The 12565-nt window shown below is 38.8% G+C and overlaps 1 protein-coding gene across 1 annotated transcript in view; it reads right to left on the bottom strand.

Moving 5' to 3' along the window:
- CHRDL1 (chordin like 1) overlaps positions 1–12565 on the bottom strand; it is a gene marked incomplete in the record, with an annotated part of 1250701 nt that overhangs the window by 1079409 nt on the left and 158727 nt on the right. The window contains 1 exon segment of the mRNA XM_044057267.1: positions 178–271. Within this exon segment, the coding sequence (XP_043913202.1) occupies positions 178–271 (94 nt within the window).

The following is a 12565-nucleotide window of genomic DNA, read 5'->3' on the forward strand; positions in this document are numbered from 1 at the left end:
TACAAATGCTTTTCATCTATAATTTGTTACACTGCCCTTTACAAATGTTAGCTTTTCCAAAGTGAATATCCAAAGGTACTTTTTCAGATCAGTCGGCCATTAAATTCATATTTGAATTCCCATAAGCATAATACAGTCAGCTTTACATTTTTGATTGTTGAAACAGCTTAATGTTACCTCTACAGACTTGGCAGCAGGAGTCAGGAACAGATAAAGGAGATGAACAGGTTAGCTTGGGACAGGTCTTCAGGCCACAGTATACATTCCCCTCCTACAATTAAAACATAATCTGTTACTGCAGCTAGTTTCATCTTGCTTCATTTATTCATATAAAATTGTGTATAAGCAATAAGATGATGGCACCTGTGTGTGTATTTCTTGTGGTACCATAGTAGCCACAAAGTAAAATTTAAATATTTTGGCTAAGTATATCTAATAACAATGACTTTTGCTACAGATGGCATCATGGAAGGGACTAAACAACAAATCCTGTAGCTCCTGTTAACAAAATAAGTTACACTATTCATATTTTATTTATTTATGAAAATTGAATTCATTATGTCTCACAAAAGCGATACAAATTTCAAAACATTTACTACTGAAAAAAAAGCAACACAATGATTGCTGACAGTCTTGTTCATAAGTTTTCATTTATGTCTTTTCTTCCTTAAAGCTATGACAATTTGTCTAAACAGAAAATACAATGCTCAGTTTGTATAAAAAGTTACATGATACTCTGCCCTGGAGTAAAAGAGCAGAAAAAAATTTAAACAAGCTGCGACACCCGTGCCCTGGCCCAGCGATCGAGGAGCCTCAATCCTCCCCACTACCACCAGTGAGGGGCGTCTCATATAGGAGGAAAGGATAACAAATACACACAAGTAAAGTGCAATTTCCCTTAAGAGCACACAGAGATCAGAATCAGTCCGGGGGCTGGGTCACTCCCTTGCTCTCCAGGTCCCCAATAAGACTCCCCACTGGCTCAGCTATAGGGTCCAGATCTCAGCCCCCAGGGCAAGCTAAAACCTCCAGCACCCTCTGTCCAACCAATGCTTCGTGTTCCTGCCCAAGTAGCTGACACACACACAGACTTTGAGAAGAGTTTATACAACCACACCGACACTCCTGGGGAAGGCTGGCACTGGTTCTTAAGCTGTGCCCCTTTTTCCCAGACTATACTGTAGTACCAGCTGCCACCACCCACTAATATTTATCAGCTACTGAAAGGCCCTTAAAGGGTGTCCAATTATTACTGTGTAACATTATTATCCAATTGGTTATATAGCCCAGGGCTAAAGCTATAGAAGTGGCTTTGTATAATTTTACAAAAGGCATGCAAGTACTCCAAGAGCTTAAATTATCTCTACAAAAACCACCACAGTTGAAAGGCGTTTAAAAATATTTAACAACAAATAGTCAAAACACAAAACAATACTTGTACTACACAGTGCTAGTCAAGAGTTCACAGATCACAGACAAATACTTAAAATAATTCAGTAGTACAGTTCTGACATCACAGTTAAACAGAGTCTAATCTTTCTAGTTATTTCTAAGAGAAAACACAAGTCTAAAATAAACTTGCATATAGAACAAGACAGTTCTGGTGAGTTGGATGGTCAAGACAAAAATGCTTAATGCTCTCTGATTCTCTCTGTTTTTAAAATCCCATTCCTGCTTCACATTCCATCATTCTTCACACTTCCCTGGGTTCCCAGGCTGACAAACTACATTTACGTTCTTTACCTCTGGGCAGAAACCAGAGCAATAAAGGACATTTATGCATGTAAATTCTGGCCATTAACTCTGGCCTTAAAACAATAGGCAGGATGCCTCACTCTAGATTTAGTGGCTCTGAGTTTTAACATCAAAGGGTCAAAACATGCTTTACTTGGTCAGTAGAGTGCACCGTTACATTTTTTTCCAGTTCCACATGTAACACTATTTTCACCATTTAAAACAAGCAGCCTGTGGTTTACATTAATATTTTCAGATGATAGAATTATCTCCAAAATTCTATCTGGCTAAGCTGCGGCCTTCACCTATCTTCACCCAATCTTCACACAAGCATAGATCAAATAATATATTTTAATATCGTACAGAGACAAAAAAACATATAAAATTTCTGTGGTGTTTGCATTACAAATACCAGTCATCCCACTGGGTCTATATTAGGTACACAAAAGTATATCTAAATGAATGCTGCAATCATCGAAAATCCAGGAACTCGCAACTGTGGAGGGCTGCGCCCCCCCCGCTATATATATATATATATATATATATATATATATATATATATATATATATATATATATATATATATGGTCTATATTATATCATCGAACGCTTAAAAAAGCGAACACTGATTGATCGACCTAATTTAAGCGAAAGCTTACAATCTGTCAGATTAGCGATTTTTTTCCCAGGGAAAAAAAATCGCTGATCCCAAACACATACACACAACACAAGCACATCAAACAGAAATCCACACACATACACCTAAAATCTGATACCTAACCCTACACTAAACTATGCACACACCACTAACTACCCACTTACCTTAACCCAAACCCTAACCCTAAGGTCTGCACTATCGCACACTCACCTCACTCACTAACCCTAACTCACTTAAATCCACCCTAACCCTCATGTCCACTCAATTGCACACACACCTAACCAGAGTCCTAACCCTAACTCACCTAAATCACCCTAACACTCACATCCACACAATCACACACTTACCAGAATCCGACCGGTAACTTTCCACCATAACACTGAAAATACCGAAACAGAAATGGACAACCAAATTATTTCCCTAGGAAAAAATTCGAGTTTCTGCTGCTTCGATATTTTGCAGTTTCGCGAAAATAAGCTCGGTCAATCAGCGTTAGCTTTTTTAAGCATTCGAGGATATAATATATATATATATATATATATATATATATATATATATATATATATATATACTAACCCAGAGATCGCACTACAGTGAATAAAGGGCAAATATTCCCATCTTCAGTGTACCGCAATCTCACAAAAAACATATTGAGATCCTGGATGTTTGATGATTGCAGCGTTAGTTTAGATAACCTTTATTTATCTAATATAGACCATCATCCCATTGATGTGCGTATATGTATGTGCATGTGTAGCTATATGTACAGAGCAGTAGCTGGCTCATCAAAGCACCTGGTGCCAATCCCTGATCTGATGCCCCCCAACTCAAAGTTGAGGAGCAAAAAAAGGAGAGAAAAAAGTTGCTTCTCCAAAAACAGATACATCTCCATTCTTCTTGATCTGCACTGCTCAACTTTAAGTTGCAGGACTAAAATACTCTCTTTCTGCTTAGAAAAATATAGCAAAGTACTTGGTAAATATGCAGCAAGTGGCTTGCTACAACTTATCCTACCATGAAGCATTTCAGTCTTGTGTTCTGACTGCAAAAGCATTATTGACATTCATTTTTGTACCGGCATTCAGAAATGCCAGCACTGAACTACAGACAGATCAGCATCTCCTTATGTCCACTAACATCTTTGTTCCCTGGTTGACAGACACCTTCACTTTATGCTAGCTATGCCTCTGTGTATTTACACATGCCTATACACTTATTTTAACTTGGGAGCATATGAGCATACAAATATATTTGGATGAATGGTAGAAAAAAATGAAATGGCCCTTGTACCTGCTGACCATCGAGTTGCCACCAATGCCCTTCCATTTCCCATCCATACTACAGCCAACACAAAAAACCATGAAGTTATCTGTGCCCTCACTAGTATCTCAGCAATGAGGGTATGCAGATATCCTACCTCCAACCCTTTTGTGGTGATGTAGGCACTCGCATCACAACCAGGCCATACTAATCATTCTTATGAGTAGATATGCTTCCACACACATGCCCAGGCTGCTAGCATGACCAAATTGGTGAGGCAAGCCTATATTCTTTGTCTAATATGATCTGCCATAGAAAGCCACCACCAGTAGTAAATCAAGTATTATGCGAGCTCTGGATGGATTACAAACCATGTCCCCACCCAAACATACACACAATTTTTTGTTTGGACAATATATAAATACAGATTCTCTTGGTTTCTCTATCTCGATCATTTTAAATGAGTACTTAATCGCCAGATTTATATTTGATAAAACCACATTCGTGTGCTTTTGTTTCAAAGAGGAGTATTTCTGAATATTCTACCATCAAAAACGGAAACAAAATTTACTAACCAATAATGACAAAATTACTAATTTCAGAATATTTTAACCACATAATACAAGTCATGCTGCTATAATTATAATCTATCACGGTCTGTACCAATCAGGTACAGTCACCTAGCTGTGTACACCTCAAATGTCTGTGATTAAAAAAGGGCCCCAGAGAAGTATCCCAATTCACTTTACATAAATACATGTTAGTTCAGCAAAGCCAGACTAGTGACTTGTTCATTTTAGAAGGTTCAGTCATTCTAATCTATAGGCCATCCCTGCACCCAACCATTACTGCCCCAATTTTTGACTGTGTACTACTCAGATGCCTGACAATGGTAAAAATAAAGTATGAACACTATAATGCATGCCATGTTTGTTTCATACAAACACAAAGTAACCACAGTAACGTATTCCAACTTATTTCACAAAATTTCCACTAGCCTTGTAAAGCCACACACTTTAAAATGGACAAAACAGAGGGTAAATTGCTTTCATCTTGAAACATCCCCTTATCCCCACCAATCAGTTATATAGCCACTTTGCTGTATACTACTTATCGGAGTACAATTAAAAATATAGACTCACAAACTCTTAATACAAAACTCAAGAATAAAGCCAAAAATAATATGGGATAAAGCCCACACCATCAGGGTAAATTTTAAATACAGTCCTTATACAATTAAAAAATTACTAGAACAGGCTTTTTTGTATTAGCATCTTGAAGGATGCCTAAATCTCAAATGTCTGTCAGTACTTAACTGTAACCATGATGATTTGACAGACAACTACAAATATTACGAGAAAAGTAGAATTGTGTAAGTAAACTTGCTGTAGATGTTTGAATGATCACTGTTGCAGTAGCTTTTGATATATGGGCTGTATCCTGTCAATGATATAACATCTGGCCAGCTTCCATAGCTTCAGGGCACCTTTCACATGATCAAACTGTTTGACAGCTCTCAAGCTAAGCTGTCTAAAAACACAGATTTAAGTGCAAAGCCCTTCAGAGCTTTCATGCCAACTGAGAGGAGGAGGCTGAGCCCTGACAGTATAAAGCTAGAAGGTAAAATATATACATATATACACACACCCCTGGCAAAACAAAATACTCAAAAAGAAAGAGGGGTGGCATGCGGGATGGAGTGGCTACTGCAGCAGTGATCATTCGAACATTTACTGTTATGTTAAGTTTACTTCCACAGCTATACAATGCATCATATTGATCTCAGCTGCAGTAGTATTAGCTATATGTGTAGATTATCCTAGCTTACATTTGGAGATGGAAGGGGAATGGTCCAGGAGTCCCTGGAGAATGGTCCTAGCAAAGTCTGACTAGCCCTAGTAAAGGTATCAAAGCTTGGATGTCTTTGTAAAAGTATGTACAGAGGACCAACTTTCTGCTTCTGGAATGATTCTAGAATCCAACTCTTTCTAAAAGGTTATAGATGAAGTCAAGGTCCTGGTAGAGTGAGCCTTGACCATGCCTGGAACAATATAGTTGGACGAGAGCAAAAAAGGTAATAGCCTGAAACATCCATTTTGAAATAATTTGTTGGACACAGGTTGTCCTTTCTTTTTACATTCACAAGAAATAAACAGTTGATCCAAAGTTCTGAAAGATTTTGTTCTTTTAAGATAGTACCTGATCTGTCTGTGGACATCCAAGGTATGGAGCATCCCTTCTCCCTTATTTATTGTTTCAGTAAAGAAAACAGGGAGATTGATAGTTTGGATTAAAGTGAACTCAGATACCAAGTTAGGCATAAAATAAAAAAATAGTTCTCAAAGAAACCCTGTCTCTATGGAAAATGAGAAGGTTGACTCACCTTTAGAGCTTGGAACTCAAACTCTCCTTGCACAAGTCAAAGCAATCAGTAAAACAGTTCTCCATGTTAAGAACCTCAAGTCTTCCTGATGAGCTGGTTCAAATGGAAGTATTAGCTTTCTCTACCACAAAATTTTGATCCCAAGGAGGAGTCACAGGGTTTGTTGGAGGTCTGTTATGCAAAACCCCTTTCAAAAGCATTTTGACAAGAGAATGCATTGAAAGAAGGGGATCCATGGATAGACATGCTAAAATGTTCTACAAATGAATCTTGATGGAGAAGTAAGAAAAGCCATAAAATAGTAACCCATACAACTATTGTAGACCATAGAAATACTAACCATGAAAGAGTGCTGGTTATTGTTATTGGCACCAATGAGAAAGCCTTTTACATTTGCTATGACATGATTTTCTAGTTGTAGGCTTTCTTGCCTCTTAATACCTGCTCTACATACTCAGTAAATATGTACCTAAAGGAAACTAGGACTCTATCATCCAGGCAGTCAGCTGAAGTTGATTGGGGTTGCGGTGTATCTAACACCCCTGCTCTTGTGTGAATAGATCCATTCCCTGAGGAAAAGAACAGAGAACCACTGTCGTCTGGGCAAGAAGGGAATTGCCACTATGATTTTGGTAGATTCCTTCTGAATCTTCAGAAGTACCATGGAAAAGCATACAGAAATATTCTTGCCCAGGGGAAAGGAAATGGCATCCATCTTCCAGGCTTTCTTGCATGGGGTCCTGGAGCAGAACTTTGCCAGCTCATTGTTCAGAGAGGAGGTACATAGGTCTACTTGAGGAACTCCCCACAGATCGATCAAATCCTGGAAAACTCCCTGATCTAGTTTTCATTCCTGTATGTAGGATGCCTGTAGAGTGAGATTGTGCTGTAAGCTATATCCCAAGCTAAGATGGCTAGTCTGCAAAGGGGGTACAATCTCATTCCCCCTTGCTTGTTGACATACCAGGACTGTGGCATTGTCTGTGCAACTTAAAAAGGTCAAGGGGAATAAAAATAATTCAGACAGTTGTGTGTCTTGATTAGAGCAAGCATATATTTTATATTTATGTGCCTGCATCTGTCTTTGGTATCTCGAACACGTTTCACTTTTATCCCTCCTGAAACTGCTATTGAAGCAAAGTCCAAAGCATCTGTGTTGACTAATTGCTTTGGAGTGGGGGGACCTGTATTTAGGGATATTTGCAGTCTGCAGCAAACTTACCTCTCAACTTCTTAGCACAATATATCTTGACAAAGACAAAAATAATGGGGGGACCAAGGCACAAAAATAGGGACAAATTTTAAATATTGCTGTTATAAGCTTAGAAAGTTGCTGGAATAAAAGGTTTTATATTGGCACATTTTCTGAAGAATATGAAGTCAAACTCCAATGTCTGTCATTACTTAGTGACTTCAATCCTCAATAATTTGCCAGAAAACCACAAATTTTATGAGGAATAGACCAAAATATGAGGTAAAAATCTAAACATTCTTTGAAGATCTATGCAGTTGATTGCTATGACATCAAATGATTTCTGTTCTGACAAATTCCAGTACTGGGATTTGAAAAGATAATGGCTGTTGGTCCTGGGACCAAAGCAACATTAGATACCACTCTTTCTCATGCAGAGTCTTGCCAGGGCTATCATGAAAATCATAAACACCATGAGACAGAAAATCCTGAGGTATTCCCCTTGCCAAGACCAAAGTCTGACTGAAAAAGCCTAGAAACAGATCCAGATGTAGATCTATTTTTTTTCCTGTGGAAAAAAAAGCTCTTTGAACTGACATGTCTATCAGACACCCAGGGAATGCAATACTGTGTGATGGAGTCAAAAAAGACTTTTGAATGTTCTCTTGTAATTTCAGCTTGTGTAAGAGAGATTCTTAATCCTTTGAAAAAGGCTTTGCAAGATATGCAAGTCACTGAAATATGGAAAAATGTGATACCCAGTAGCCAAAAATGAGGTATAACTGGGAGCTAGATTCTTTGTGAACACTCTTGGTGCAGTGGAGTGTCCAAAGGGTAAGGCAGAGAAGTGATAACATGATCCAGATACACACAACTTTAAGAAACACCTGAGATCTGGATATACAGAGATGCAATAAGCGTCTTTTAAAGCTTTAAATCTAGTGCTACAAGATAACTTAAGAAAGAAGAGGTAACAGGTTAAGTGATGGCATTTTGAACTTGAGCACTATCCCAAATGGGTTTAGGAAAGAAAGATCCATAACTGGTCTCCAGGAGTTTTCACTTTTTTTTGGCACCAGAAACTTCCCTGAATTAAAAACTTTTATCAAACTGGGAAGGAGGAATTGCCTAGATCACTCCCTCAAAAAAAATATGTTGAAGGACAGAGGGATGGCAGATGGGGAATTACCCCCTAAAAAGGGAAAATTTCCTCCCATTACCATAGGCAACATTGATAAATGATCCCCAGAACCCATTTGTTCAAAACTATCTGTTGTCAAACTGAGAAGTGGAGATTCAAACTTTCTGGAAGTGAAAAGGGACTGCCAGGGTAGAGGAGGGGGGGCATTGTCCCTTAAAAGTCAGTCTAACTTCATTGGACTGTCCTTTGCTTTGGGTGGTTCCTGTCTTCTTTTTGGAACCCCTTGCCATTGGCTTCTTAAGCGTCTGTTACCAGTATTTTGCTGAGACTGTTTATTTTGTTTCTTGCCAAACCTGGACAAGGGGGTAGAGAATCCCTTGGAAAATTTGGAAAAATCTGAATCCCTGTGTCAGCTTATCCATCTCATCACACTTTTTGACCAAAGATTAATTCTCTATCTAAAGAAGCATTTAAAATCTCATTTTTACAAATGGCAGGTTCTGAAAATGTAGCCAGACAAACCTCCTAAATACAGTTCTAATGGCAATAGCCCTAGAAAAAGGCATCAACAGAATCACACATGCACTTTAAATGGTTCTACTTTCGAATCTCTAAATAATGAAATATTCAATTTCAGTATCTTGAGACAAGGATAACAAAAATCTACTAAATGAAAAATTAAAAAAACAAACGTCACTATACTGAAAGTTCATAATACCGAATTTTCAGTATGTGACATTCTGCTTTTTAATGTACCCTCCACCACACAAAAACATGACCTTCCTCACTAGACCATCACAAACCAAAACACCATATACACCAATTAAACCCAATTAATGTTTAAGCAGGGGGGCAAGCCCTCCTGTGCATCCCACACCTCCACACTACTTATATATACCAACTCTGAGGTCGCCCTATCAAGAAAAAAACAATACATCTACTGTTATGTGCTCTACACTCCCATTGCACATTGTCAAACTTACACCCATGAGAAACGCACACTACACACATGTACAAAAATCACCACTTACACATAAACACTCACTTACCTACCCCAACCTACTCCTAAAACTTCCCAAAAAAATTAAAACAAAACACATTTCTACCCCAAACCCTTATACACTATAAACCTACCTGAATCTCCCAACATAACCACACATCAGCTGCCATGTTTAGAACCCAGAAACCACTAAACTTTAAAGGAACAACACATTAAGCAGAACAGACAGCATCACAACTATTTCGGATTTGGCAACATCAGATTCGTCATTATGCAGTTTTGAGCAACTGCACTTTCATTATTCTTGTCTCAAGATACTGAAATTTGATATTTCAGTATTTTGAGATTTAAAAGCAGAACCCTTTAAACAATGAGTTGTGACCAGTGAGATGGAAGAAACTAAACTATTTAAAAACAGCTTTTTCCTTGCAAGAGAAAACTGCAGCCAAAACATTCCTCACACTTTTAGAATTAATCATAACAAATTTTAACATTTGAGCCTGATAATTCAAAATTCTGAAAAATATCAAAGTTTCAGAAGCATACACTTTTTCCTATACTTAGGGCGGCCGCAGTTAGCATTGCCACCAAACAGCGAGAGTTTCTCCAGTTCGATCTTCGGCTGGGGTGCCTTCTGTGCGGAGTCTGCATGTCCTCCCTGTGGTCACGTGGGTTTCCTATGGGTGCTCTGGTTTCTCCCACATCCCAAAGACATGCTGTAGGTGGATTGGACACTCTAAATTGGCCCTAGGCATGAGCGCATGCATTGTCTCTCCTCTGTGGAAGGCTGGGTGCCAGGCTGGAAACTCAACACCCTAAAACTCTACTGCCAATCGTTAGTGGACAAGGTGATCCACTGTGGCGACCCCTAACCAGGAAAAGCCGAAAGAAGAAGACTACTTATTACTTTCCTATCCTTGTCATAAACTGCTGGATTGGAATTAACTGAATGTTTAGCAGCAGTAGAATTAACTAAAGCTATAGCTGCTGGATCAGGTTTGGGATGAGTACATAGAAATTTAAAAGACTGAAGAACTTTATACAATCTATCTGCCTTTTCAGGGGCAACAGGCTTAACTATCAAGAAAACTGCTGGCAGTGACACATCCTCCAATTCTGACGGCACTGGGGGAATGGATGAAGGTTCTGAAAATTCCGTTTGTAACAGCTCATATTAAGGAAATTAGAAATATCAGTATCCCCCCCCCCCCCACTGAAAACACTGGCACATTCTGGAAATAGTCTCAGAGAAAGAGAAACCCCCTCCAGACAGAATTATAATTTCTTCAGGAAAAGATGTATTCCCATTTATTTTACCAGAAACCATCTTACAAGGATTGATAGCCTGAAGTAAACCCTGAGCTAGCCCCAATAAAATATTCTAAGGAAATTTGGAGAGGCTTAGATACATTTTAGTTTTTGGTTTCTTTTTTGATAGGAAAAATGGGGCCAGCAGTGTTGTTAATAACAGCAGAAACTTCATCAGGGATGGGCATAACATTCTGACTAAATAGGAAAGATTTCTCTGCTTCCTTTCCAGGTACCAAGGAAAGTGGTTCTCCCTTGCCTACAGAGGGGCCATCAACCACTGCAGAGGATGTGGCTACCCCCCAGTCTGTAGTGGCTGTAGGTGTTACACTAGAGGGATCCAAGGTGTGTGGTTTCATGCACCAGCTTTGTCCAAAGTAGTGTCACCCACCTGAAGCCGAGGCAAATTGCTAGCCTGCTGTGGTAGCAAACAATTTGCTTAGCTTTTCTTTTTGTGGCTGGAAAAAAGATTGACCATGGGTCTGGTAGTTTGTTCAGGTCTGTGACAAAGGGAGATACTGTCAACACACCTATCTGGAATTTTGTAAATTATATGTCATTTGTGAATATTAACATGCTCTATATAAGATGCTTGTGTTACAAAAGTATTAGAACTGTATGTCATGTGCATATTAAACTGGTCTGTACAGATGTGTGTTAAAATGGTATTTTATAAAGTGCTTGTGCTTAAAATGTAACCACAGTGATGCTCTACTGGAACAGAAATGAACATGCACTATTGTAACTGTTTAAATGTATATATTTTTACAGTGGAAACGGGAGTACAGGAGGTTAATGTCTGTGCTGAGAAACTTTCTGTATTGTCTTCAGAGTGAACTAATTACTACCCCTGAAAGTATGAAGGAATGCAATTGTTTTATACTTACAGCATCTGCCAAAGATCTGAGGTCTACGTATTTTCACAGGGGGGATACTAAATACTGCCAGCTTCCAGCAGTGGTGGTTTCACCTGGGATAGAGTCAGATGACAAGAAATGATGCCATTCTGCAAGCTATCCCGGCAGCAATATTTGAAATTTTAATTTGAGAACTCAGACAGTGCATTCTATATTCTGTATTGGACAACAGGAACCATTCACCACACATCTGCCTTGTTTGTAAGTTTCTAGGGTACAGTACAAGTCTATTAGATATAGTCAGGAATATAGCAAAGCTTAGTTTAGATATTTTTCTTTATTTATTTGAGACTGTCCTGTAATGTTGTTTTAAATATTTCCTGTGATTTTGAATTCTGATGTCACTGTGATTATATACTGAGTATTTTCTTGTTCTTTTATTATTTATTATTAAATATATTTAAACCTTTCATTATGGCTGATCTGTCTAGAGATATTTAAGTTTTGAGAGTGCTTGCATATTTATGCTTGCATATTTATCTGGTGCCACTGTGTGGGCCACTCCTAACAGCCTTGCTCTTGGTCAAACCACCATTTGTACTAATATTACACAGTAAGAATGGACACTCTGTTAAAGGCCTTAAAGTAGCCGATAAGGAGTTGGCTGGTGGCAGTGATAACTACCTTATAGTCTGAGCAAAAGGAGGCATAGCTAGTAAACCTGTGCCAGCCTTTCCCAGGGGTGTCTGTGTGGGTGCGTGTGTTTAAATCAAACCTCAAAGAGCATGTGTGTGTCAGCTACTTGGGCAGGGACATGAAGTACTGGTTGGACAGAGAGGGTGCTTGAGGTCTTGGCTTGGTCACCCAGCTGAGATCTCAACTCTTTAGCTGTGCCAGTGGGGAGTCTTACTGGGGAATCTGGAGAAAGAGGGAGAAATCAGCTCCAGACTGACTGGTCTCTGTGTGCTCTTAAGGGAAATTACATTGATGTAGAGAGCTTCATCTGGAAATACCATGCACGTACCTGTTATC

This window comes from Protopterus annectens, chromosome 15.part0, assembly GCF_019279795.1.
Source record: "Protopterus annectens isolate FY-2018-M chromosome 15.part0, PAN1.0, whole genome shotgun sequence".
Taxonomy (NCBI): Eukaryota; Metazoa; Chordata; order Ceratodontiformes; family Protopteridae; genus Protopterus; species Protopterus annectens.